This window comes from Camarhynchus parvulus, chromosome 9 (genome assembly GCF_901933205.1).
Source record: "Camarhynchus parvulus chromosome 9, STF_HiC, whole genome shotgun sequence".
Lineage (NCBI taxonomy): Eukaryota > Metazoa > Chordata > Aves > Passeriformes > Thraupidae > Camarhynchus > Camarhynchus parvulus.
This window is the reverse complement of record NC_044579.1, coordinates 21456083-21482479: the sequence shown is the minus strand read 5'-3', so window position 1 is coordinate 21482479 and position 26397 is coordinate 21456083. Positions and strand designations below refer to the sequence as shown.

At 57.7% G+C, this 26397-nt stretch overlaps 1 protein-coding gene across 1 annotated transcript in view; it reads right to left on the bottom strand.

Moving 5' to 3' along the window:
• KIF1A (kinesin family member 1A) overlaps window positions 1-26397 on the bottom strand; it is a 41423-nt gene that overhangs the window by 13419 nt on the left and 1607 nt on the right. The window contains 30 exon segments of the mRNA XM_030954289.1: window positions 306-396; window positions 736-901; window positions 1527-1665; window positions 1950-2035; window positions 2118-2236; window positions 6010-6270; window positions 7091-7228; window positions 7316-7494; window positions 7641-7789; window positions 7901-7994; window positions 8234-8306; window positions 8388-8568; window positions 8684-8767; window positions 9312-9418; window positions 9677-9756; window positions 11783-11858; window positions 12161-12240; window positions 12789-12922; window positions 14750-14892; window positions 15241-15319; window positions 15410-15485; window positions 15810-15827; window positions 16141-16206; window positions 16502-16579; window positions 16938-17049; window positions 17393-17571; window positions 17697-17762; window positions 18212-18391; window positions 18491-18567; window positions 22523-22674. Coding sequence (XP_030810149.1) covers window positions 306-396; window positions 736-901; window positions 1527-1665; window positions 1950-2035; window positions 2118-2236; window positions 6010-6270; window positions 7091-7228; window positions 7316-7494; window positions 7641-7789; window positions 7901-7994; window positions 8234-8306; window positions 8388-8568; window positions 8684-8767; window positions 9312-9418; window positions 9677-9756; window positions 11783-11858; window positions 12161-12240; window positions 12789-12922; window positions 14750-14892; window positions 15241-15319; window positions 15410-15485; window positions 15810-15827; window positions 16141-16206; window positions 16502-16579; window positions 16938-17049; window positions 17393-17571; window positions 17697-17762; window positions 18212-18391; window positions 18491-18567; window positions 22523-22628 — 3417 coding nt within the window. The 5' untranslated portion in view covers window positions 22629-22674.

The following is a 26397-nucleotide window of genomic DNA, read 5'->3' as shown; positions in this document are numbered from 1 at the left end:
GCCAGCAACAGCACTTGGGATGTGGAAGGGTGTAAGACTGTCAGTCCTCTCCATCCCTCACCCACTCCTCCCTCTCTCCACCAAGGCCACTGCAGTGAAATCCCAGCCTTTTCAGGTGGGGCTGGGAATGGCTACTGGTGTTTTTCCTGCATGTCCACCCCATCTAAGCCTGGCTTAGCTGTGTATCTGTGAGGGGCTGGGAAAGGCAGGAGGAAGCTGTTTCCCTGGGAGAGGATGCAGCCAAAGGCCCTGCAGAGACCCCAGCAGGTGCAGGGGCAGAGGGGTGGTGGGAGAGGGGTACTCACATTTTGGACATGATAGAAGCCCAGGGGTGGCCCCCGTCCTGTGTTCTTCAAGGGTTCTGTTGAAAAGGCCTCATCATGGCGATGGATGAAGCTGTGGAGGGAAGGAAGGTTGTTCAGGGGCTGTTCAGGGATGGGACGTGCTGGAGCAGGGAGGAGAGCGAAAGCAAGGGACCACAACAAGAGCCTATTCCCCCTGGGCTGCTGCCTGCACCCTTGGCTGGCACAGGACCCCCTGAAGCTGATGGGAGTCTCTCCTTGCCTTTTGCCAGTGACTAAACTAGTGCTTGGGCAGATTTCACAGCCCTTGGTTTTGCCTCCCCATCCACAAAGGGCTCAGGGGTGGAGGAAATGTCCCAAATTCACCAGGAGCCCCCAGGTGATGGCTGGAGCTTGGTGGAACAAGCAGGGCTGGGGGGCACTGGGGGCTCACTTGAACTGGCAGAAGATGTCAGCATATTCTGCAGAGATGCTGGAGGCCTGCAGGACTGTCACACGGAAAGTGAAGATGCTGCCCAGCTTCAGGTGGTCCAAAGCCACCTCCAGTGGCCCGTCCTGTGCAGGCTTCTCTGGGCTGTCCAGGAGATCCTCTGGGGTCACTGCAGGGAGGAGAAGTTCCTTAGCAAGGCAGGGTGTCTTCCCCCCAGTGTTAGGAACATTTAGGAACAATGTTGAGATGCTGGAGCATGTCCAGAGAAGGGCAACAAGGCTGGTGAAGGGTCTGGAACACAAATCCTTGTCCAACACAGCTAGGGGAGCTGGGGGTGTTTAGTCTGGAGAAGAGGAGGCTCAGGGGAGACCTCATCACTCTGCAGTCCCTGAAAGGAGGTTGTAGCCAGGTAAGGGTTGCTCTCTTCTCCCAGGCAACCACTGACAGAACAAGAGGACACAGGCTTGAGCTGCACCAGGGGAGGCTTAGGCTGCACATTAGGAATAAGCTGTTCACAGAAAGGGTGATTGAGCATTGGAAGGAGCTGCCCAGGGGGTGGTGCAGTCACTGTCCCTGGAGGTGTTTAAGAAAGGCCTGGATGTGGCACTCAGTGCCATGGTGGTTGACAAGGTGGTGTCAGGTCACAGGCTGAACCCAATGATCTCCAAGGCTTTTCCCTGTGTGACTCTGGCTGCCAGCAGCTCCCCACTGGAGCAGTGGGCTGTCAGTGCTGGGGAGGTGCAAGAGGCTGGGTGCAGGGAGCCCCTCCCAAAGCGCCTGTCACCCCTGCTCACCTGCACAGGTGTTGTTGTTGACTTCATCAGCAGACGGGCCCACGTCGCTGACCTGCCCCTGCCCCTCCACGATGCGCAGCTCCTCCTGAGAGGTCCCCGAGCGAGACATCCCCACAGCTGGGCACGACTCTGACTGGAACTGAGCCACAAGGGGACTTCAGGGATTCTGGTGGTCCTGCTTGCACCACCACCAGCATCCCAAGCACCCAGGCACCTCCAGCTCTCCTTTCCCACCCCACTGCAGCCCCCCTGGGACATGGGTGAGAGCAGGATGCACTAGTGGGTGCTGGAGGCTTGGTGGACCAAGAACACATTCCTTCTCCTCCACCTCTAGGAGCCTGGGGGTCCCCTTGGGGAAGCACTGAGGTGACAGGCAGGGATCTGGGGTCCATGGGCATCCACCAGGAGCCAGCCCCACCTTACCTTCTCAAAGTGCTGGTCATCAAAGGAGATCTTGGCTGTCCCTGATTGCCGCACACCAGAGCCATAGTCAGGGGCTTCTTCATCCGCTGGAGGAGGGATGGGGGTGAGCCAGCACAGAGAGTGCAGGGGATGCCAGGGGCACATTGCTGAGGTGGGGTTCCCTCCTACCTGAGATGGCCTGGACAGCCACGCGCAGGAAGCCCTTCACCTCGCCCTTCTCGCTGACGATGGCCACGCGGTGCACCAGGGGCACGGGGTAGAGGAGGTTGCTCAGGTAGACAAAGGCCCTGCCAGAGAAGGGGGGGACACACAACAGGGGGGAGAGCGGTCACTGCTCCCACCCGTGAGTGCCCAGGCACGGCTGGCGTGGCCGGCAGTGGCCGGGATCCCAGGTCACTGCTCAGGGCGCGACCGCAGCGCTGCAAAGCAAAACTAAAGAGAAGGCAGCCAGGGCCAGGCGGAGGGGCTGGGGCAGCGGGCAGGCAGCGTGCCGCGGGCAGGAGGGCGGGCAGGAGGGTGCCACACGCCATGGACAACACCACAGAACACACCAGACCTGCAGACCTCTCCGACCATCACCTCCATGGCAGGCAGGAGGGGAGAGGGCTGCACTGGTGCCACCGTGAAGCCGAAGGGCGGGAGGACCTTCTGTGTGGTAGACAGCTGGAGAACTTGGGCAGGAGGTGCTGCAACATGACTGGGGGGGCAGCTGCAGAGTCACCACGGGGAGGACAGGGGCAAGACAGGGGGGAGGAAGGGTCACAGGGGAGATGGAGGCTGTCAGGAGTGAAGGAGGTTAGAGGACAAGGTCCTGGACCTCCAGAGATGAACCTGCTGGGGGTTCCTGGCCCTGGCTCTGCCCGCCGTGTTGGAGACCACTGGGAGGGAGGCTGCATGGTGTGGCTGGCAGCATCAAGTTGTGTATCCCCCCTCCCCATCCCTTCACACAGATGGCTTCGGGGTCCTGGGCCACCTGCCAGCAGGTCACAGGGATGGACAGCACGCCTGGCAGGTCTGAGCCTCCCTGCTCTCCTCTGCAGCATCCAGGTCACCGATGCCACCACGGCGAGGTGCCACGCTGGAGTCCAACACGATGGCTGCACCGTGTCTCTGCCAGCACCTCCTGTCAGGCCACTGCTCTCTGCTTCTCAAGCATTTTGGGTCCTCTTGATGCCTCCCTCCACCTCACAGTCAGCTTGCAATGGCCATCCAGCTCTGGCCATGGTGGCATGCTGGACCCTCCACAGTGACAGGTCACCTTTGGCACTGAGCTCCCTGCCAAAGGTGTGAGCTAGCAGCACCACTTCCAGCAAGATGGAGCGTGGAGTGCCTGCCACCTCTCCCTGTGGCACCTGCCAGCATCTTGACGTGTGGTGGGGTGGGATGGTGCTGGGGGATGGCCAGGACATCTCTCCTTCAGGAGGCTCCCATGAGGGTTGCATCTCCAGGTGGCTGCTGTGCTGCTCAGGGCATCCCAGCCTCACAGGAATCTTCAGATTCAGTGGCACCCCAAAGTGCCCAGGGGGCTCTTGCAGCCCTGCCCTTGCACCCCGACCCCCAAGTCTGGAGATTCCCCCTGCTCTGGTGACTCCCATTGACCTTCAATGCTCCTCGAGGCTTTTTCCACCCAAAGCATCTCAAAGGACTCAAGTTGTGGAAGCAGCTGATGCCAAATCATTATCTCCTGATGGGTCCATCTCAACCCATCTCTTCTCAGATGCCACTGGGAACAGGTGGTCAGACCATGGCAGGGTTCTCAGCAGGACTCGTGGCTGGGGCAGAGCCCACAGGGAACTCTCAGAAGCGCAGGGATCTGTGTGCACCCACCCACCCAAAATCACAGGGCAGCTGGAGTGGAAGCCGAGGACTGGAGAGGGCAGGGAAGAGTGGGAAGGAGGTGGGGCAGGCAGGGAGGAGGGGGACAAGTGTGTCACTAGAGGAAGGAGGGCAGGGACACTAACCACAAGATTGGTGAGGTGCAAAGATGGCATGCTCAGATCAAAGAAAAGCCTTTCCAAAGGAAGATAAAAGTGAAAGGACCCCAAATTTTGCTAAAGCTTTGAAGAGATAGAGCCAGCAGCTAAAAAAAAAAAGAATAAAAAACCCTTAAAATAACCAAAATTTAAAAAAAAATGATGAGAGAAAGAGAAAGAGAGAGAAAGAAAGAGAGAAAAAGAGAAAGAAGGAAAGAGAAAGAGAGTGAGGGAAAGAGAGAGAGAGAAAGAAAGAGAGAGAGAAAGAGAGAGAGAAAGAGAGAGAGAAAGAGAGAGAGAAAGAGAGAGAGAAAAGAGAGAGAAAGAGAGAAAGAGAGAAAGAGAGAGAGAAAGAGAGAGAGAGAGAGAGAGAGAGAGAGAGAGAGAGAGAGAGAGAAAGAAAGAAAGAAAGAAAGAAAGAAAGAAAGAAAGAAAGAAAGAAAGAAAGAAAGAAAGAAAGAAAGAAAGAAAGAAAGAAAGAAAGAAAGAAAGAAAAGAAAGAAGAGAAAGAAAAGAAAGAAAGAAAGAAAGAAAGAAAGAAAAAAGAAAAGAAAGAAAGAAAAAAAGAAAGAAAGAAAGAAAGAAAGAAAGAAAGAAAGAAAGAAAGAAAGAAAGAAAGAAAGAAAGAAAGAAAGAAAGAAAGAAAGAAAGAAAGAAAGAAAGAAAGAAAGAAAGAAAGAAAGAAAGAAAGAAAGAAAGAAAGAAAGAAAGAAAGAAAGAAAGAAAGAAAGAAAGAAAGAAAGAAAGAAAATCAAAGACAAGGATCCAATCATAAACCAATCCAAGCACACTTCACAAGAAATGTGGCCGGCGGAGCTGCTGCGCGGGGAGCCAAACCCAGGGCAGACTCAAAAGAAGTCAGGAGGCACCAAGCTCTGGGGAACACACCCCTGGCGTGGAGTGGGGCTGCTGCCACAGGGCCTCAGTTGGTTTTTTGAGGTGCCCTTGAGAGTTTTGGGGTTGTTTTGATATGTTTGGTTTTTTTTTTCTTTTAAATAAGGAAAAATGAAAAAAGAAAATAAAAGGGGAAGAACCCAGCTCTTTCGGTCTGAGGCTGCAGGACTCTTACCCCACCTCCACCCTCTCTGCCTGCCTTGCTCCCTCCTTCCCACCACACTGCCTGGCTCTGGCACACTGAGGAAGAGGAGCCCCAGCTCACCCCGGTCAGGGAGCCCCTGCCTGAGGCAGAGGCTCTCAGGACAGCTCCTGGTGCACTCCCCCTTGGGAAAACCCCAGAGAAAGCTGGCAGCTCCTCAGACCGTTCTAAGGATGGGCAGATGGCTCCAGGTTTGTGGCACAGCCAGGTTTGGGGCAGCTGGTGGGTTTCTCCAGGCCAAGACTGGTGGAGCTCAAGGGGTCTCCAGCCAACAGGTATGAGAAATCAAAGTTTCTTGTCCTTCTCGTCCTTGGCTCCAGCTAAAGAGGAGCTGGAGCCTACACCCAGGTCCCCACTACTTCCCTGGACATCTCCTATGCCAAGTTGGCAGGCGTGGCTCCAAGCCAAGCACTGGCTGGAGCTGGAGGAACAAACACCGCTTTTGGCACTCTGTTCTGCACCCAGCTCTCCACTCACTCCCCTCAGCTTCATCCCCCACAACCACTTGGGGACATCCAAGCCTCCAGATTCAGGGGGGCTCACCCTGACCAATGCAGTGCCAGAAGCACACAGGGTTTTGTAGTGCCTGTGTGCCCCAGTCAGTGGCACCATAGGGTCATCCCAAGCCAGGTGGAAGGTGCTCCTTCCTGGGACAGAAATGCCCAGGACCTGGTGGCTCCCCTGGTTCCTTTGGATTTGGAGACACAACAGAGCTCCCTTTTTCAGGGGAAAAAGGCAATGTGCCCAAAAAGATGCCCACGTAAGGAAGGCACCATCCACCTCCTCCTGCCATGCCTTTCCCCCACTATGCTTCTCACAGCCCTACCTCAGTGGGGACCTCACCACCCTGCCAGGCACCCGGGCTCGGTGGCAGTCCCAGCCCAGCCTGCACCTCCGGGATGCCCCGGAGGTGGGAGTCGTGTCCAAAAGCAGCTCCCTCATGCGAAAGAGCTAGGTCCTTCCCGGCATGCTCTCCTAAAACCTCACCAACCTTCCTACTAAACTGAACAGGGGGAAGCGGTCGTAAAATGGATCCCGGCCATCACACAGCGGGCACTCCGGAAAGATGTCTTCCTCCAGGTCCTCCTCCTCCTCCTCCTCCTCCTCCTCCTGCCCCTGGTGCTGCTCGTCAGCAGGCTCGGTGATGTCGGAGTCGGGGTTCGAGAAGGTAGGGGAGGGGGTGAGATCAGCCATGCGCTCGCTCATGCATGTGTTGAAAAGAGGAGAGCTGTTGCAGCCAGAGATATCTGAACTAAGGTTAGTACAACAAGATAGAAGACATGTTAACACCAGCTGTTCCAAACAGAAAGAACAGGAAATTTGCTTTTTTTCTTTTTTTGGTTTTTCTTGGTTAGGTTTTGGGGTGGGTTTTTTGTCTGCTTCAATCAAGGGACATTGGGAACACAGACCTGCCCATCTGGCGCATCTCCAAAGCCACCAACAGCCAGACAAAAGAGCAACCCATGGAACCAGGGTGAATGCTGGGGACACCCTTGGCTGGGTTTGCAGGGAACGCAGGGACAGAGCAGGTGGCACAAAGGCTCGCCACTATCCCTGCTGCCGGAGTGAATCCCTCATCGTGCTACAGCACGGGGGAATGCCTCCAGGCCACACAGCTCAGCCCCCTGCTCCCCCTGCCCTGCCCCAGCCTTCTCCAGGGTGGCCCATCCTCCTTGCTGGCCCTGCACCCTTCCATCCAGTGCAGGAAGCGCAGGGGACACGCGGCACACACTGCACAGACAGACAGACGCTCAGACACCGGCGCGTGCACAGGGACGCCACATGCCCACCGCGTGGAGCCCACCACGGCACAGGCTCCCTGCCTGCTGGACAGCCACAGCCCCCACACCCCCTGAGCTGGAGCCCGTGGCTCTCAGCACTGGGTGAGGCAGGCAGCAGCAGCATTGCCGGCAGCTCGTGCGCCCCTCGGGGCGCTGGCAGGAGAGCCGTGACACCGGAGCTGTCGCACGGGGGGCGAGCGCCCCGCACGCGGTGGGTGGCACTGGCAGCGTGTCCTCCTGCAGGACCTTCCGTGGGTGCCAGCCACGCTTGGAAGGAGCCAAAGCGCTCACCTGCCGACCAGCCTGAACCAGGGAAAGCGGTCGTAGAAAGGGTCTCCGCCTGTCACCACATTGTCACAGTCCTCGATGACGCTGGAAGGCACTTCTGCTGCTCGGTCATACATCTCACGCATCAGGTCCAGGCGCTGCCTGCAGGCACAGGGGACACCCATGGTGGTGGTGAGACGCAGGGCTGTGGGCAGCCAAACCCTCCTGGCACAGCCATCTCCCACCCACCTCAGCTTCTCCAGGGTCCAGTAATGCGTTGCCCCGTTTTTCTGGTCCTGCACCTCCACGGCCACGATGGTGCGGGGGAACGGCCGCTTCTCCCGGTCCTTGGCAGCATCCGGAGGCAGCAGGTCGGGAGGGAGAGGCGAGTACAGCGTGTCCGTGAGGAGCACAAACTGGAACTGGACCTGGAGAGGGGCAGAGGGGCTGGTGAGACACCTGGGAGGGCAGGAGGCTTCATGTGCTGCCTCTGGCGAGCTCTCCTCAGCACCTCCTGGCTGCCTCTGCTGTGGGTGCTGCAGGCAGGCAGGAAGGAAGGAGCCCAGGCACCCACCTTCTTTTTCAGCTCCACGCTGATGGCATTGGCTTCCTTGAGGAAGATAGCGTTGCCCCAGAGCAGGTCACGGAGGGAGGTGAACTGGTACCACTTCCACTTCCTAAAGGCCCAGAGGGCGAGCTCGAATTCCCGCTCTGTCCACTGCACTGTGGGGACATGGAGGGACAGTCACCCCACTGCCAGGAGATCGACCCACAGTTCACTCCTCATGCTCCCACAGAAAGCATCAAAACCTCCTGGCGGCTCCTAGCCCTCACCTTCATCCTCAGGCTCTTCCTCCTCCTCATTTGCCTCAGGGTAATACCTAGAATCCATCTGCTTCTGCAATGCCTCCAGTTTGCTCTCATAGTCCTGGGGGAAACAGGAAGAGAGGTGATGCAACCCACTGGTGTGACCTTCCTCCACGCTGCCACATCACACTCCTCTTCCCTGCAGGAACACAGCCTCCTCCCTCCTCTGGATCAGTGCTCGTGGTGACAACTCCAGGAACAACACATTTGCCCTTATTTTTAGAACACAGACCCACCTCACACAAACATCTGCCAGGATTTCAGTCATGCCTGAGAAGGAGCCATGTCCCAGCCACCTACCAGCCTCTGCTGCTCGAGAAGGTAATTTGCCTCTTCCCTCTCCCTCCGGTACTGGTCCTCCAGTTCCTGGAGCCTAGATGGAAATGGGGAAGCAGAGGATGACCGAGCTGGAAGTGAACCCCCAACCCCCCAGCATCTAAGGCCGTGCTCTCACCGCTGCTCCATCTCCTGTTTCATGTCGATGCCCTGCTTCTCCAGCAGCTCTCTCTGGGCAAAGGCCCAGTCCACGGGCTCCGCGGGGGTCTCAGCACACGGGGTCCGCTCGCGCTCCTGCCGAGCCTGCTCGGGGTGGTTGAAGCGGAACACGTGGCTCTTGCCCATGATGATGCGGTTTCCTGCAGCCATGGGCACGGGGAAAGGTGTGGGGTTAACGTGGGACAAGTGCAGAGCCCCCATGGCAGGGAGGAAGGGAGGTTGGAGCAGCTCTGGCCTGCCAGCCCCGGGACCCACCTGAGCGCAGGATGCTGGGCTCTGTCACCTTTTTGCCGTTCACGTAGGTGTCAGCACCTTCACAGGGCTCCAGGGTCACTATCACTGTGGAGACAGAGTGGAAGCAGAAGGATGAATCCTGCACGTGCTGCTCCCCTGCTCCAGCAGTCTCAGGGAGGGGGAGCCACCCCAGCCACATTTGGTACCCACCAGCAGCACCGACCCCGTGGGCAGCTAACAGGACTCAGCCAACCTGATGTTAATCAGAGCAGTCCCAAGGAATAAGGGCAGCTGAAGACTGCATGTGGCAGGAGACCAGAGCTTCCCCAGGCTCATCTCCCACAGCCCCTTCACACCCAGGTGCCTGCCATTTTGGGGGGTGGATTCTGCTCCACATCTTGAGAGGGGGAATCATCTGCAGTCTGCTCAGCCATCCTGCCCTAATCTCCTCACCTTGCTTCCTTCCCACATGCCTGTGCAAGCTCCCCTCCCAGCCATGAGGGATGTAGCTCTTCTGGAAGCATGGAGCAGCCATGCAGTAAAGCCCAGCTAGTTTGAGGAGGGCAGGACATTCATCTGGGGGCAGGGGCTGAGGAGATGCAGAGGGATGGGTCCCCAGGGCAGTGAAGCCCCTCCAGACAAGCAGTACCTTCACCACCAGATTTGGTGTCACTGCGGAACAGGCAGTGCTCTTCTTTAATGAAGTGCCCGCTGAGAACGATGTCCTGCCTCTTCTCAGCATCTTCCCGGCCAACCCTGCAGGGGAAATCCAGCTCAATCCTCCCTCAAAACAGCCCCTCCTGAGTCTCCCCCCAGCCCCACCCTTGGAGCTGACAGGAGCAACCCTTGGTGCACTGCAGGACCAAAATCTTGGGGATTTGCGCTTTGGGGATGCCCTGGGAACAGTGCCCAGCCTGGGGACAGCTGTCAGCCCCCTGCCCACCTGGAGAAGTCAGGCACTGAGATATGGACAGTGCTCCCACCTCTCCATCCTTGGAGGGACCTGGCCCTCACCTTGTTATCCCATCCTTGATGTAGTAGAGCAGACACTCGGACATGAGTGGATCCTCGTTCAGGTTGACCAAGTGCGGTGTCTGGGAGGGACAAACAAGGAGCCATCCCTGAGTGCCCTGCCTGCCCGGGCACTGAGGGTGCTCTGCAGGAAGGAGGGAGCTCAGCAGCACTGCAGGCTGCCCCTGCACAGCCTCTCCTGCCCTCTGCATCTTCAGGGTGACATGTCCACACTTTTCCAGGGGACTGCACAGAGAGGCTGCCATGAGGATCCCTGCTTCCACAAGCTTCCTTGCTTTCCTCCTCACAGGGCTGAGTCCTAGCTACCCTTCCTCTGGCTACCTTTGAAAATTCATGTTCCAAACTAGGCCCAACACAAAGCCAAAACCTTCCCATGGGGAATCCCTGATATGGCTCAGAGTCTCCAGGGTAGGACCCTTCTCACTTTTGCTGTGAGAATATAATTCCATATTAGAGAATCATGGAATGGTGTGGGTTGGAAGGGACATAAAACCACATCTCATTCCACCCCCCTTTCCATAGGTAGGGACATCTTACAGTAGACCAGGTTGTTCCAAACCCCATCCAACCTGGCCTTGAACAATTCCAGGAAAGGGGCATTCACAGCTTCTCTGGGCAACCTGTGCCAGGGCTTAATCACACTCCCAGGGAAGAATTTCTTCCCAATACCTAATCTAATCCTGCCCTCTGCCAGGTCAAAAAGGAAGTAAAAGTGCCAGTTTTCCTCCACTGATTGTGCACCAGATGATGCATCCAAAAAGAGCAGGTCCCAGAGGTTCATCCAAAAGCAGTGCAGACCTGAAGCCCGACCTGCAGGCTGAGTTTCACTCTCTGGTCTTCTTCCTAACAGGTCCTTCCTGCTGTGGGTCACAAACCACTTTGTTCTGGATAGGAGGAAAATTTCTCCCCCAGCCACAGGCCTCTCTGGCCAGAGCCAGCTTAGCTGCTGGGATTACACCTTCAGGGAACAGGGGCAGCCCCAGGAGCACCAGTGGGAGAAGTTCTGAGTTTATCAGATAGAACAGGCTGTAAGGAACACCTTATCAGCCTGCTGAGACCCAGCATGCAGAGGGAGCCCCTCACCATGGTGCCACAAGCCTTGGCTGGCAGCAGAAACTCACTGCAAACAGGGCAGCAGAGCTGGAACTCAAGGGAAAGGTGGGCTCTTCTCCATGGTGGCTGGCAGAGTTGGCTGCAACATTTAACCTCTGGCCTCACTGGACAGACATACAGCCCTGGGGGCTTGAGACCTCCTTCAGTTGCAGTTTTTGTCCAGATTTGTAAAGCTGGTGGTGACCTTCCACTGAGCTCCTGGAGCTGTAACCACCCCAGCCATGGCACACAGCAGGACAGCAAAGTGCAGTGCCCATAACAAAATGGATTTGCACACTATCAACACTAACTTTCCTCACCAGCCACTGGAGAAGTCAGAAGAGTTTCCACCTGCCAGACAGCTGAAGAGCAAGGAGGCACCAAGACCACCACAGCAATGCCCCACCTCCAAGACCAACCTGCTTTGGGGAATAAACCCCCACGCTTCCTACCCAAAGGTCTGGACTCCTAACAGGCAGCAGCTGGGACAAGAAACAAAGACAACAGTGCACAAGTTCGTCCTAAAATTCACATGGGCCATGTAAGAGAAAGGCTGTGAAGTCTTTATCACCACCTGAGCTGGGGACACACACACTTAAGAGATTTGGCCAAGCCAAATGCTACAAGCAATAAAGAGATGGAATATTTGCCCACCCACATTTCTTAGCAATGACTTGCTGGTTTCAGGGGCAGCAATTTTAAATATCTGAAAGTATGAATTTTTATGAGTTAACATTGAAGTTCAAGAGAGTGATCATCAGCAAATCCCCTCATGAAGGAGGACAGTGTGCCAGCAGTGGGGGTGGACATTTACCCACGTATTTGTATCCATGTTTGTGCCCAGCAGGACCAAGGCTGGGATTTCCCCCATGGGTTTCAGAGCCAAGAAAAGGCCAGTGAAGTATATGGGACTGGCCAGCTGTGACAGAGTGGATCAGAAGGGAGCTGCAGGGGTACAAACCAGTCCTCAAGAAGAAGAGAATGGGATGATCCTACCTTTTTAGGTGAAAATACACCCAAGGTGCCTCCATCCTCCCTCATGGCCACCCCCATTTCGGCCAGCAATGCTTCCCTGAAGGAGCAAGAGAAAGAAGTGCCTGTCAAAACTCCATGCACCCCTAGGATGGAAGCCCATGGTTTGTCCCATGGATTGCAATGCAGGGCTTGCCACAGCTCTCCTCACAATCCAGGTGGGTTTTTCAGAGCAGCCCATCTCTGTGCAGGCTGGTGGGTACTGGGGTCCCCAGGGGCAACCCAGGCTCCAGCTGGACATCCAAACTGTTTGGCTGCCCCAGGAACCCAACTGCTCTAACAAAATGCCCAAGGAATGCCACTCTGCCCTGCCATCCTGCCCCAGCCCCCCAGCCCACCCACCTCTCCATCCGTATCGCTTCTGTCCTGCGCAGCTTCTCCTCCCACGTCTCGTTCAGCTCTGCAATGATCTTCTCTGTCTCCTGCCAGGGGGTTAAACAGGGGTTGGTGACACCATCCTGGGGCAGCACTCCTGGCCACTCTGCACAGATCTGCCCAGCATCCTCCAGTGGGACACCAGGCCCAGTTTCAGGCTTGTTTACACAAGCTGCAGCAGCATTTCACCCCCATCTTTCCATCAGCCCCACCTTCAAAGAGTGAGGCACAAAGAGCAGCCTCTCCATTCCCTTACTGCCAGCCCACTGCTGCACCATGCAGCACCTGGAGCACTCTGCCCATCCCAAGCCCAAAGGTCCAAGGCAGCCAAGCCCTGCAAGGCAGCACCAGGAGGACCCTACAACACCCAAACCCTCAGGGTGGGCAAGCTCTAGGTCTGTCCAAGGGCACATCTGAGTATTGCTTCCCAGAAGGATCATCCTTCATGGGGCTCCAGAAAACACCGAGCACCCTCTGCAAGCTGGAGGGCATGGAGGGGAAAAGGGAAGGGGGAAAGGGGGGGAAAGGGAAAAGGGAAAAAGGGGAAAGGGGAAAAAGGGGAAAGGGGAAAGGGGAAAGGGGAAAGGAATCTTACCTTGAGTCTCTCAATTGCCTCTTCGCTGCCCGGAGCAAACATGATGCGCTCGTGGAGGCTGGCGACCGAGGCAGCGCGGCTGGACAGGGCAGAGAGGGAGGAAGAGGGGCTGATGCCAGCGATGGCGTTGGTCACTGTGGAGAGATTGTCATGGCGCTGACTCAGCTCTGCCCCTCCAGCATCATTATTGTTCTCAAGGTCGGACACATCTACGGGCGCGGAAGGAGGGGTGGGCCGGGGAAAGACACACAGACAGGGTGACAGAGAGAGACAGAGACAAGAAAAGCTGTTGGGAAAAAAAAAGAGTGGCCGGTGCGTCGAGAAAAAAGGCAGGAATTACAGGAAAAGGCACAGGCAGCAGCAGAGCAGCACAGACAGCAACAGGGCAGGGCAGGCACTCTCTTCCCCAGCCCGGGCAGCCCCGCAGGGAACAGGGCTGTTTGGTGAGGCAGACGCTGGAAGCAGCCATCCTGGGCTCCCAGGGACACTTTTTTGTAACCTCAGGTCCTGCATCCATCAGGTTTGGGATCAAATGTCCTACCCAAGTACGTGCCACTGTCTCTGGCATCCTCTCCATCTCACACAGCCTGTGTGGTTCTCCCTGCCCAGATGCCCCAGATTAGCCAGATCTGGGAGCAGAGGATGAGAAGGGAAGGGGATGAGAGGGGGTGGCCCTCTGCCCTACAAAGGGTCAGGTAGACAGGGCAGGAGAAGCAGCAGGATTCCCTCACAAGGTTTGCTCAAAGGAAGCCCATGGCCTGCTGGAGCAGCACCTTGGCCAGGCAGCCAGAGAATGAAGCCAAGACTACAGGCAGGGGTGCTTCCCAGCTGGCACCCCAAGAGTCAGCTGTGGTGGCTTAGGACCCAGGTGTGGGAGATGCTCCTCCCGCCCTGAGGAGTTACTGGTTCTCAGAGCAGTGTGCAAGAGGCAGGCAGGGCACAGGGCAGCAGGTGCAGGATTAGTCACCCATCTCCATTAGCCCACATCCAGGGAAGCTGAGCCAGGAGGGGACAAGCAGGCCCCTGGCTCCTCAGCAGGTTCACCACAGCCTGACTGCACTGCCTGACGCAGCGTGGGACAGGGCCATAGTGCTTATCCACAGGCCAAAGCCTCCTGGCCACCACCACCCACCAATCCATCTGTAGAGCACCATTGCATCCCACCCGAGGCCGTGCCAGGCTCCAGCCCCAGTGAGACACCAGCAGCAGAGCAGCAGCAGCAGCAGCGACAGGAAACATCACAACAGCATGAAGGAGGAGACCCCGTGTGGCCTGGGCCCTTGGCATGGCCAGGTGGGAGGACATTGGTCCCTTCAGCACTAGCCCAAGCCCTGGTGCTAACCACCACTCTGGCACCATGCCCTGTGCCAGCTCCCTGAGGATGGGCAGCCTGCAGGCACACAGCACCCCAGCAGCAGGGGCTGGCTGCAAGAGCCCTCCCCATGCTGCACGGGTGCCCCTGGGCACAGCCCAGATCTCCAAAAAGCTGTGAAGCAACAGAGAGTACCAGTGATGGGGAATACACACATTTGGATCCTCCCGCAGCAGGGTGGGCTAAGAGAGAAAGAGAGGGCAGGGAGGGGGGTGAGACAGAGAGAACAGAAGAGAGAACAGAACAAGGGGGGGTTGATCTCAGTAGGGTATCAGACAGCACAGGGAGGGGAGCCCATGGGCACGTGCAGTCCCAGTGACGCCTTCCTGGCACCTCTGCTGGGTGCTGGATGCTGAAGATGGTGGGCGGAAGGGAAGAAGGGAAGGTTTGCCGGGCAGAAAGCAGCTCCCCCTGCCACAGGAGGGGCTGGGGGCTGCACCCATGCGTGCAGGGGCTCACAGGGGCAGCACTGGTGCTGCTGTGGGGCAGGGCAGCAGGGTGCAGGGAGGCTGTGGGGACATCAGCCCTGCAGTCTGGCCCGAACTCAGCCCATCTCTGCCTGGAGCCAGAGGGCACCCGTGGTACCTACTGTCAATGATGTCCCCGAGGCCCTGGGCGTAGAGCAGGTCACGCAGACGAGCCACCTCATCCTTCAGCTCCCTGATGAGCTTGTTGTTGGGGTCCTCATTGATGACAGCATTGCAGCGGATCTGCTTGGCACGGTCAGCGTACCTAGGGAACAGGGGCAGGGTCTTGAGCAACACTGAAAATAGGGGCAGGGTCTTGAACAACACAAGAACAGGGGCATGGTCTTGAGCAACACTGAGAACAGGGGCAGAGTCTTGAACACAAGAACAGAGGCAAAATCCCAGCTGCTGGACAAGCAAGCATCGCAGAGCCCCTCCAACAAGAAGGATCCCAGTGTTGGGACAATCCTTTGGCCTTTTGTCTGGGGCTGCAGGCTCCCTCCACAGTACAACCCCAGGCAGGGACACACAGAGGTGGGGAAAGCATGTGGCAGTGCCTGGGCCTCAGCCTCCCCTGTTCCTGCTCACTGCAGGGAGAACAACCTCTTCCTACCTGAGGGTGCTGAGGGTCTCATCGTAGTTGATGTCAGCAGGACTGAGAGCAGCCACCATGGCAGTTCTGGAGTTGCCTCCTGCCCAGTAAGACAGACCCATGAGGGAGATGCTGGTCCCTGTGCCCCCTGCCACGCCCTTGGCAGAGCCCACCCCCCAGCTGTCCTCACCCAGGTTCTCCCGCAGCAGCCAGGTCAGCACCGAGTCTCGGTAGGGGATGAAATCTGTCTTCTTCTTCTTCTTGTTCTAGGAGAGCAAAGGGAAGGGCTGTCAAGCTGCCTGCTCTCCTCAAAGGGAAGGTGACAGCTGGTCCCCAGACACGGGGACCTGGAGCAGGATGGAAACCTTGGGCATCTTTGCCCAGGTCCACAGGGCCTGCCTGTGAAATGCCCTGAGTTGGGAGGGTTGCTTAAGGCTGGCTACTGAGAGCCCCAGAGGGAGGAGGAGGAATGAGGAGAAGACGGCTCGAGTCCAGGCACAGTTTCACTCCCAAACCATTCTGCAACCCACTCCCACTGTGCTCAAAGCTCAAAACCAACGCCCCTCTCCCCATCCAGCCTGGGCACCCACCTTGTTGGGCCCTGAATCCTGCAAAGGAAATGGAGACACTGTTTAGGGGAGCTGCTTTTTTCCTTGGCACCCACCACACATCCCTGGCCCTCAAATAGAGAGTGCCACAGGTCCCCAGGCAGATGGCATCTCCACCAGCCCAGCTTGTCCCAGCTGCAGGGACAGCCTGGGATGTGTCTGCCCACCCCTTGGAGCTGGGATGCTCCATCCCTCAAAGCTGAGCCCATCCCATGGAGCTGGGATGCTCCATCCCTCAAAGCTGAGCCCAGCCCTGCTGGCCCAAGCCCAATTCCCCCCAGTGCCAATGTTTGTCTGCTCTCCAGCTACCTACCATTTCTGCCAGGGCAGAGATGACTTTCCCCAGAGTGGTCAAGGACTTGTTGATGTTTGCTCCTTCCTGGTTAGAAGAGGAAAATGCTCAGGCCCCATTTCAGAGCCACATTAAAGCCCAGGAGAAAGTGAGGAATATCCAGCATGGTGTGGGCAAAGAGCAGCTGGTCCTGCTGGGTAACCAGCACCCCCAGCTGGGACTGATGGTGAAACTGGCACTGGGCAGCTTTCAAACACAATCCCATCAAGGATTTTGGCAGTGCAGTGTGCAAAGAACCAGGCAAGGGAAGGAGATGTTTTGGGGATGAGGCAGGAGGCCATGGTGTCCCACCAGCAGAAGGGGACCTCAGGTCAGCTCTCACCTTTAGCCTTGTGCCCTTGGCACCTGTGGAATCAGCTCTCTCACTCCCAGCCAGGTCCACCAAGCTGATTTTGCTGACCTGCAGGCAGAGGGGAGGCTGTCAGCCCTGTGGGCACAGCAAACCCAGCACAAAGCCAAAACCCCTTGCAGATGACACTGCTCTGAGGACAGCAGTGGCTCTGCAGGGTCATCCTTGTAGGAGTTGCACAGGGAGAGCAGGGCTAATACCCTTGCAGGCAGAGCTGAAGCTGCTAAATACCCTGTGCAGGGGCCAGTCCCTCAAGGGACCACGAGCCTAGAATGTGCCTGGCACTCATCTCCCTCCTGCTCCAACCCTCCACCAGGCTGCACCACCATGCCCCAAGTGCTGATGAAAGCACACCAAGTCCTCCCTGGACCCAGGAGGGCTCCCCTGAGTCCCCCAGCCCTGCCCTTGCCTTCTCAGTGGTGATGTCTGTCTCGGCGTCGTGCCGCTTCTGCGTGAAGATGATGTTGAACACGGCGTGGGAGCGGCTGCTGGTCTCGTTCATGTTGGTGGCAGCCACTGTGCTGCAGGGAGAGCAGGACAGGGAGGTGTGACACCCTGTGAGGGACACTGGAGTGGCTGGTGACAGGGCCAGGACAAGGTACATGGTGGGAAGGCAAGAATAGAGGACAAGAGAGGGCTCTGGGAGAAGATGTGCACGAGTTCAGGCTTTTTCCTGCTGCCTCCAGTGCCCTTGGAAAGCAGGAGGAAAGTGACGGGAAAGTGGGGGTACCCAACACTCAGTGGAGAGGGAACTGCCACTTCCAGAGCAGCTGGACTGGCAAAGTCAGGGAGTGAAGCAGGACCTTCTAGAAGTGACTGCAAGCATCCCAAACCCTGCCCATCTCCTGCCCTTCTCCAACTCACCGGGCTTTGTTCCCAGAGTCCATAAGGTCCTGGATGTCATTGTAGGAGGTCACAGCCAGCTTGGAAAGGTCCTCAACATATGGACCCATCAGGGGATGCTCCCTCACCCGCAGGTTCCCCTTGTTCTTGGGGTTCAGCAGGTCCCTCACACGTTCACAGTAGATCTCCATGTAGCTCACCTAGAGCAGAGGGCACGGGCAGAGCTAGCAGGATGGCCCCAAAGAGGGCTCTGCACACTGGCACAACCTGTGGAGCCAGCTGGGGGGCCAGAAGGGGCTGGGCAGGCAGAGGGAGGGGGGCCTACCTCCACAGAGTAGGACATGTTGTCATTGGTGGTGTCATTGATGCGGGAGAAGAGATCCTCGCACAGCTGCGGACACAAGAGCCAGGCTCAGCCCCACCAGCACAGTGCTCCTGCCTGGGGGGCCCAGACACAGGGCTTTCTGCCTTTTCATCCCAAAATCCAGCCAGTGAGTGCTGGAATGGCTCCTGGGGAGCTGGCAGAGCCCCCCCCATGCCGACATGCACAATCAGCATCCCCAGAGCCCTGCTGTGTCTTGCCAGGCCAGCTCTTGGTCAGCAGCTCAGCTCTTGGGCCACTGTTGCTCACATCCACTGGCCTGGTGTGGCCAGACCATAGTCCTTCCAGCCTTGGAGAGCCTGGGTGACCCTCCTTGACCCCTCCTGGTGGAGCCATGCCAGCTCACTGTCACAGCAGTGCTACATTAGACCTTGGCAAAGCCTCACTCCCACCCTGCTGCCCTCTTTCCTCCCAGCTCTGCTTTTCCTTTGGGACAAGGCAGTTTTCCCCAGGCATACCTGGGGGATGATGCCTTGCTGGTCCTTCTCCTGCTTGCCCATCATGGTGTAGGATTTCCCAGCTCCTGTCTGCCCGTAGGCAAAGATGCAGACATTGTAGCCTTCAAAGGCATGCTGCAGCATCTCCTCGCCAATGTCCCGGTACACTTGCTTCTGGGATGCATAGTTGATGTCTGCAGGCTGCACAGAGGAGGGGGACACGGAAAAATTGGGCAAGGAGGCCCTCCTGCCTCTCCCCAGCCCAGCCTTCGAGGCGGGCTCAGGCCTCCCAGTGCTTACCGTAGTGTGGGACCAGTAGGAATAGTCAAAGCTGAAGCTTTTTGGTGTCTCTTTGGGCTGTTTTGGGTTCAGGATAGCTAGGGACAAACAGATGGGAGCATGAGGCCACCAAGCACCCATGGTAGCCCTGCCCCACGCCCCTCTCCCCCCTTCCATGTGGGAGGGATGAAGGGTGATGGGTTTCAGTCCAAAACAGTCCTGGAAGGCTGTCGCAGACATCTTTTCATGTAAAATCCTTCTCTTAGGATTTTTTCTTCTTGAGAAGATGAGAGGCCTCAGGGACAAAATGTAAACAATGGTTATCTGCTGCTGTGGAATGCAACAGGCAGGTCTGTGATAAGTCTCATGTGGATGTTTGGAATTAATGGCCAATAACAGCCCAGCTGGCTTGGACACAGTGTCCGAGCCACAAACTTTTGTTATTCATTCCTTTCTGTTCTTAGCTTAGCCAGCTTTCTGAGATGAAACCTTTTCTTCTATTCTTTTAGTATAGTTTTAATGTAATATATATAATAAAATAATAAATCAAGCCTTCTGTAACATGGAGTCAGATCCTCGTTTCTTCCCTCATTCGAAAACCCCTGTGAACGCTGTCACACAGCAGGGTCACAGCCTTCCTGTCCCCACAGCTCCCATGGTGGCACCTGAGGGGTGGGAGCAGCTGCAGCCCTGCCAGGGCTCCCCCAGAGCCCCTCTGGCTCCTTCCCCTGCAGTGATTAATGCCTCGTGTCACACCAGCAGCGGAAACAAGAGTCTGCTTTTGTCATCCCCTGATGAAAAGGACGTTGCTATGGAAATTGGAGACTGCATCACTGCTCTTCCTCATGCCATGGGTGGTTTTTTTTTTTCCCTCCTGTAGAGCATTTACCATGTGGTTTTATTTCTGAAACAACAGATGCATCAGAAGAAGCCCAAACCAGCGGGCAATCACGAGGTGCAGCCACCAGCCATGTTCGGTGACACTGAAGTGACATTGAGGCCTGCACAGCTCCTGTGCCCACTGCCCCAGCTGCTCCCTGCCACCACCAAGGATGGAGAAACCATAAGCCCTGAGCTTTCTCCACGCCAGCCTGCCCTGCCCTTCCATCCTGATTCCAGCTGGGCATTCCTGGGCAGCCCCAGGCACAGGGCAGCTCACTGCCATGGTCTCTGATGGCCAGATGTGCTTCCAGATGTGCAGTGTCACACACAGAGATGCTTTCTGCTCTGAATCCCTCCTCCAACACCACAATGGATACACCTCCTACTCCCATGGGAAGGGTCCACCACTTCTAACCTGAGAACAACCCAGCACAGAGCGAGGCAGACTGGGGAAGTGGGGTCAGGATCCAGCCCCAGCCACAAAACCACAGCATGGTGCTGCTGAGACGCTCCTTGGCATGGAGAGAAGCCCAGCTCTGGCACAAAGAGGGGCTGGCATGGGCTCCCTGCCTGTCCCCCTGCTGCAGGCAGCCTGGCCCCACTGCTCTGGGCACCTGCTGCATCCCAGGCAGGCTGAATAGCAGGAGAAAGGGCTGGGAAGGAACAACTGGGAATCCTGCAGCAGCAGGCAGGGATGTGGAGGCCCCTGGAAGAGCAGGACTTTGTGGGCAGTGTGCTCCTGACCCCTGCCAATGCCTGGATGTGGTGCTGAGGGCATTGTGAAGAGAAGCAGGAGTAGAGGTTGTGCAAGACGTGGGATGGAGCATCTCTGGGGGCTCCTGGTGCTCAGCCAGGCAGCTCCACCTGGTCACCAGGTCTGGCTCTGCCCTGCAGAGGTGGCACTGACCAAGCAGACAGGAGCAAAGATGACTTGTGGAGCAGGGATGGAGCTGCACAAGGAGCCTGTTCTGCATCCCAGTGCCAGCCCATGCTGGGCACAGGGCAGGGGGGCAGCTGGGGATGGCACCACGTGGCTCCGGGCACCCCAGCTGCAGCTTCCAGCTGGCATGGGACACCAGAGACTGGGACACAGGGGAGCATCCCAAGGGCAGGCATCTCCTGTCCTCAGCTGAAACACTCCTGCCATGCCCCTGCCATTCCCATTTATCTGCCTGCAGGCAGATGGATGCTGCTGGTGGAGTTTTTCCTTTTCTACAGGACTTTGGCAAAGCTGCTCCGAAAGATTCATGCTCTGGGCCTTTGGGATTGAAAAGGCAAGGAGGGGTGTGGAGGTGAAGACAAACATAGAGACAAGGGGGCAGGAAGGAGGAAAACCTCTGGAGGTGTCTCTTGCCTTGCCCTGAAGAGCCAGCAGCATGAGAGTGGGCAGGCACAGAGCAGGAGAAAGGCCAGAGCCCACATCAGAGAAAATAACCACCAGGGTTTAAAGGCAACAGAGGCACAGCTCCAGACAGGGAACACGACTGGGATCAAAGCCAGGGGTCTCCTCCACACCATCCTGGTGGGAGCCATCAGGAGAGGGGCCCAGGATGGGCCCACAGGGTGCAGGACACTACAGGAACAGAGCAGCAGGGCTGGGGGCAGCTGTGGCAGCTGGAAGTTTGCAGGTGAAAGGACAGCAGAGAAAGGCAGAGATCCCTTCCCACCCCGGGCCCCTCTGCCTCCCAGGGGCTGGATGGAGGCAGGAGAAGAACCTGCACAGGCAAAGGTCTCTGCAAATAATCCTGGGAAGGGGAAAACTTGCCCTCACTCCCCTTAGATATGTTTATCTTTGGCTTCTCTGCCAGGAGCTGGGGGGATTGAGACAGCCCTGCTCTGCCGGCACCCTCCAGCCTCCACCAGCCACAGCAGCAGCAGCTCCTGAGCCCCCCACACCTGCTCCCCAGCCCCCTGGCCAAGAGGATTAGCCCGTGGTTTGTCCATTCATGGAGAAAATCCTCCCTGTCAGCAAAGGGCTCCTGCCTGCAGCCCTGCTGCACTCCCTGGTGCAGAGGCACAGGCTGCAGGGCTGGGGGCACAGCCAGGGTGAACAGGGTGAGCAGGGACACAGAGCTCTGAGCGAACACAGCCATGGTGGAGCCGGGGGATGCCTGATGCTCTTGGCTGGGACTGGGACACAACAGTTCCCCCCCAGAACCAGAACGGGGAACATCTGCCCTCCCATTGCCTGGCCTGGGCAGCTGGGAAGCTCCTGCATGGACAGGAGACTTCCTCACCACGAGGACAGAAGCTTTGCCCCCCAGGCAGGTGGAGAATCCCTGTCCAGCCATGAAGGGAGAGCCCCACAGGAGGCCAGAGACCAGCAGGGGCTGCCCCACAGACCCTCCCCCCAGGCCTGGGGTGGCCAGCGGGGTCCCAGCGTCCCCCTGCACCCTTGGGTGCTGTCCCCGGCCAGCAGCAGGGTTGTCATGGCAGCCTGCAGGGCGGGGGTGGCTCCACCAGCGTGTCACCCACCGCCGGTGACGCAGGCAGGGAGTTATTTTAGACACTGCCCCATCTGGAGGCTTCCAGAGCCACACAGGAGGGGTTTCACTGCCAGGCCCACACCCCGCTGCCTGCAGCTGGTGTTTAAAGAGGGGCAAAGGGCCAGACAGGCTCCTGACAGGACACACAGCCCTGAGCACGCCATTCCCTGGGCAAACCCTCCTCCCACCCTCCCTGCTGCTGCTGCTGCTGCACCTCCAAGGGCCCCAGAGAGCAGGGATGGTCCTGGCAGGCTGCAGCGAGTGGGACCTGGCCAGGCAGACAAAAACCACTCACTGGCCCACACACAGCTCCAAGGCCAGGCTGGAAGAGCCTGATCTCTAGCGGAAGGTTGGAACGAGATCGTCTTTAACATCCCTTCCAAAAAACAAAGGATTAGTGTGATTCTGTGATTCCTCCCTCCTTGCCTACTGGGGAATGCTGCCCCTTGCACTGTCACCAAAATCCAAGGGCTCAGTGCCATGTAGGTCCCAGCACTGCCATTCCAACAGCATTTCCCCATGGAAAGCTGAGCCCATTCCCACATCTCCTCCTCCAAACCCCTGGAGATGCTTCAGGCATCCTCACACGGATCCCCCCAGGCCGGTGCTTGCTGCTGTGGCCACACCACCCCTGCTCCTTCCCAGGCAGCACCCAAACCCCCCTTCCTGCCCCTGAGGCACTCACTGGTGGTGCTTCCCGACATCTGGATGATGCACTTGGACTCGCGGCTCATCTCCCGGGAGTTGAAGGGCCGGACCCGCACCGCCACCTTCACCGAGGCTCCCGCCATGGCGCCGGCCTCTCCCGCCTCCTGCCGCCGGGGAGCGCCGCCTGGCCTGCCGGGCAGGGAAAGGGCGTTAGGAACCCCGATCCACAGCTTGCGCCTGTGCTGCTGGGATGGAAGGCCCGTGCGAGGAAACCTGCTGGGAGCGCTGTTTTGTCTCTGCCTAAAAATATGACATTTTCTTTCATGCCTCCATCTGCCCTCGTTTTACCTCTTCTCTCTGTCATACCTCAGGTCAGGACCCCCAGCTCAGTCCCAGGGGCCATCTCTGGGATACCCCGGGGCAGCACCGGAGCCTCCATCCCCCTGGGCACCCACAGCAGCGGGCAGAGCCACTGCCAGCACCAGCACAACCCCAAGGAGCAGCTTTTCCACCCCAGGGTGCCAATGGCACCGAGCAGGTCCCCCCCAGTCTGCAGGAAAGGTCCCTGCCTGTTACCAGAGCCTGCTGCCTCCCCTCCAAGCCCAGCAAAGCAGGGCCTGGGCAGCAGGACAGGGCAGGGAGGGAGGCAGGGAAGCGATGGCATTCCATTGGGAACGGAGGCGGTGGCTGAGCATGCGCCTCCCATTCAGCCCCCACAAAGCAGACCTGCAGCATCAGCACCAGCAGCCCTCCCCGGGAAGCCAGTGGCCATTGCACTCAGCTCAAGCTCCCAGTTTACCATCCTATTTCCAGTCCTTTCGCTAAAAAATTAACTGCAAATCTCACCAAGACAAAACAAACCCCCAGACAAACATCTCCCAGAGCAGTTGTGCATCCCAGCACGGGCGCTCTGCAGGCCATTCCCAGCTTCCCTCAGCTGCAGTTAAGCCTCATGAGCACTGCCCAGAAAATTCTACTGGGATCCTTCCTCTGATTCCTTTGGGATCCTTTTGGACCTGACACAAATCCCGCCTTCTAACATCTATCCCTTTTCCCGCCTTTCCCTGCTCCCTGGCTCCTCCCTGCTGGGGAAAACGGAGCACAGGACCCCTCAGAAAATGGGCAGGAGCTGCTCCTCTGGCATCCCAGCTGCAAGGCTGCGTGTGAATTCCCTAATGCTTTCCAAGCCTGGGTTTTGCCAGCAGGATATTTGCTCCAGGATGAAGGAGATCAGGGAGAAATGAGATTGTTAATGAGCACCAGCACAGCTCTGGTTACATGGGCCATGACCAGAAGGAGGGATCTTGAACATGAGATGTGTTTTGCCATGGTGGAAATGAAAAATTCAGGAGAATTTGTGGAAAAAGTGGGGGGAGAGGGAAGAAAAAAACCAAATCCACAGAACAGAAAGTATCCCAAGAGAAGGGGATGGCTTTAAAACTACCTGAGGTCTGACAGCTGTGGTTTGATTTCCAAGGGGGTGAGAGGAAACCATAGACACAGTGGAAAAATTTGCATCAAGAAAGTGTTACAAGCTTGGCACTGCCTTTCAGAAACCCTTTGCCTGTTTTATAAGTGAGCTGGCATGTCCAACAGCATGCAGAGGACAAAGCTGCTTCTGTTGGAGCTCCCAAGCCCCCCTCTTATCTTCCTGCTGGGATGGCTCCGGAGCTCCCACTGTGCTCAGCCAGGGATCACACCCAAAAATCCCAGAGTTCAAGCATTTGCTCTCAGGCTTTCTTGAGCTTGGATTATTTTAAGCAGGTGTTTAACACCACCCTTGAGTCCCTAAGCAAGCAAGTGGGCTCTGCCTCCCAGTGGCCTCCGCCTCCCTGCTCAGCTGGGGGAAAGGAAAAATTAAACAGCAGTGCTTGCCAAAGGGCAATGGAGGAGTTGTTTTTCCCATGAACACGATTGGATGTATTCCCATGTGGAAGGGCTGCATCTTCACGAGGCCAAGAGCTCGAGCTGCTCCACCCTGTGGCACCACTCAAGGACAATGGATTCACCCCCGGGCCAAGGCTGCACCTGACACCTGCCCGTGTCACACACTTCCCTCTCCTCCCGAGCCAAGGCAGCTCCCTTCCCCCAGCTCTGCAGCCTCTCCAGCTCCCAGGGCTCTGAACAGGCGGGTCAGGTCCCTGCACAGCCCCAAAACAGCAACACCCCTCGGTGAGCCCACCAGGACCGCCTGCTGCCTGCCACGGGCCACCTCAGCCCCTGCTCTTGTCCCCTCCCACCCTGTGCCACTCCCAACCACTCCAGCCCCATCACTGCCCACAAAGACACTCTGGTTTCTCCTCTGAACCACTTTCCTGTGTGCCTCATCCTGTTGTGTACCTTCCATTAGTGCTGCTTTCCTTTCTTTGCCTTTTTCTGCCCACTCAGTCCCACACCCCATACCCCCACCACTGCTGGCGGTGAGAACCTCCCTCCTGGCCAGCAGGACCTTTTCTCTCTCCCTGCCATCCACAGGCTACATCCCAGTGTATTCCCAGCTGGCTGTGATGTGAGCTCCTCTCCTGGCCAGTATTCCCTGCTGCAGAGTCCCAGTTCCATTTTCTGCTCCATCCATTTCCCTCACCATCCGTGGTGGGCAGTGCCCTGCTTCCCTCTGCTCCTCTGCAGCTCTCCCATTCCACCCCTGCCACGGCAGCACAGGGAGCCCAGGTGACATCCTGTGCCCTTGGGGATCACCAGCAGGCACTGCCCAGCTGCTTCTCACCCTCCTTCCCCTCCCCTGGCTCCCATCCCTGGCTCAGCTGCAGGGAGGCACCCCTGGCACCACTGGGCATCCGGGGGAGAGAGGGGCCAGGCTGCAGTGAGCAGGGCAGGGCAGGGCCAGGCAGCCCCCCCAGCCTGTGGGCAGCTCCAACCCGGCCAGCTCTCTCTGCCTGGGGGCAGCCAGAACAGCTTAATCTGCTGCCATCGAGAGAAATTCGATAAGCCAGGGCCAGCCCTTCACTGCTGGGAGCGTGCCAGCGCCAAAGCCCTGCTCCCTGCTCCCTCCCTGCCACCTCCCAGGGCTGCCCTGCTCACAGGGGAGGCTGCAGAGAGGAATGGCCAAGTCCTGGGGCCAGGGGGAACATCTGGACATGTCCCCAGTCCCATCTCTTTCCCCCCTTCCCGTGCAGCCTGCGGGCTCTGCCCCTCCCTGTGACACACCAGGCACCCCCAGCGAGGAGCAAAAGGCCTGGAGAGCCATGATTAACTGGATCAGCCAAGATTAATTGGGCAGAGATTAGCTAATGAAACCACTCTTTAGTGCAGGGGCTACCAACTGGCAGCCTCTCCTGCTGAGAGGTGACCAACAGGACAGGGAGCATTGTCCCTAAGTGCCACCAAGCAGCAAGCTCTTCCCCAAAGGATGCTCAGGAATGTGCTGTGCTGCCAGTCCCCCAGCTCCAGCAGATGAGGAGCTGCCTCAGCCAGGGGAATCCAAGGTGAGCTTCCCTTTGTCTGCTCCCATCCAGCCCCACATCACCTCAGCCAGGGCGAGGGTGGGCGCCCCGTTGGGCTGCACTGGTGTGTTCTCAGCAGCTGCCAGGCTTTGCTGTGGTGAGCCCTTCCCCTGCAGCCTTTGTTGGGGTCTGACTGGGCCCACGGGACCCTGTGCTGCCTCTAGGGCAGCAGGGAACACGCTGCTGGATGACACGGCACCCTCCGTGCCTGCCAGGCAGGCTCCTCACCCACCTCCCGCCCCACACAGCACAAGGGGCCATGACGGTGCAGTTTTCTCCAGAGCAGCACCTGCAGGCAGGGAAGCAGCTCAGAGGACAGCCCAGGACAAGGACAAAGCCCCCCACACCCAGAAGAAAGCCAGCCCCAGCTTCCCCAGGCACCCTGCCCCGTGCCTCCTGACCTCCTGCCCACCCCAACGGGGGAATCAGCCCCAGGGCAGAGCTTGCAGCT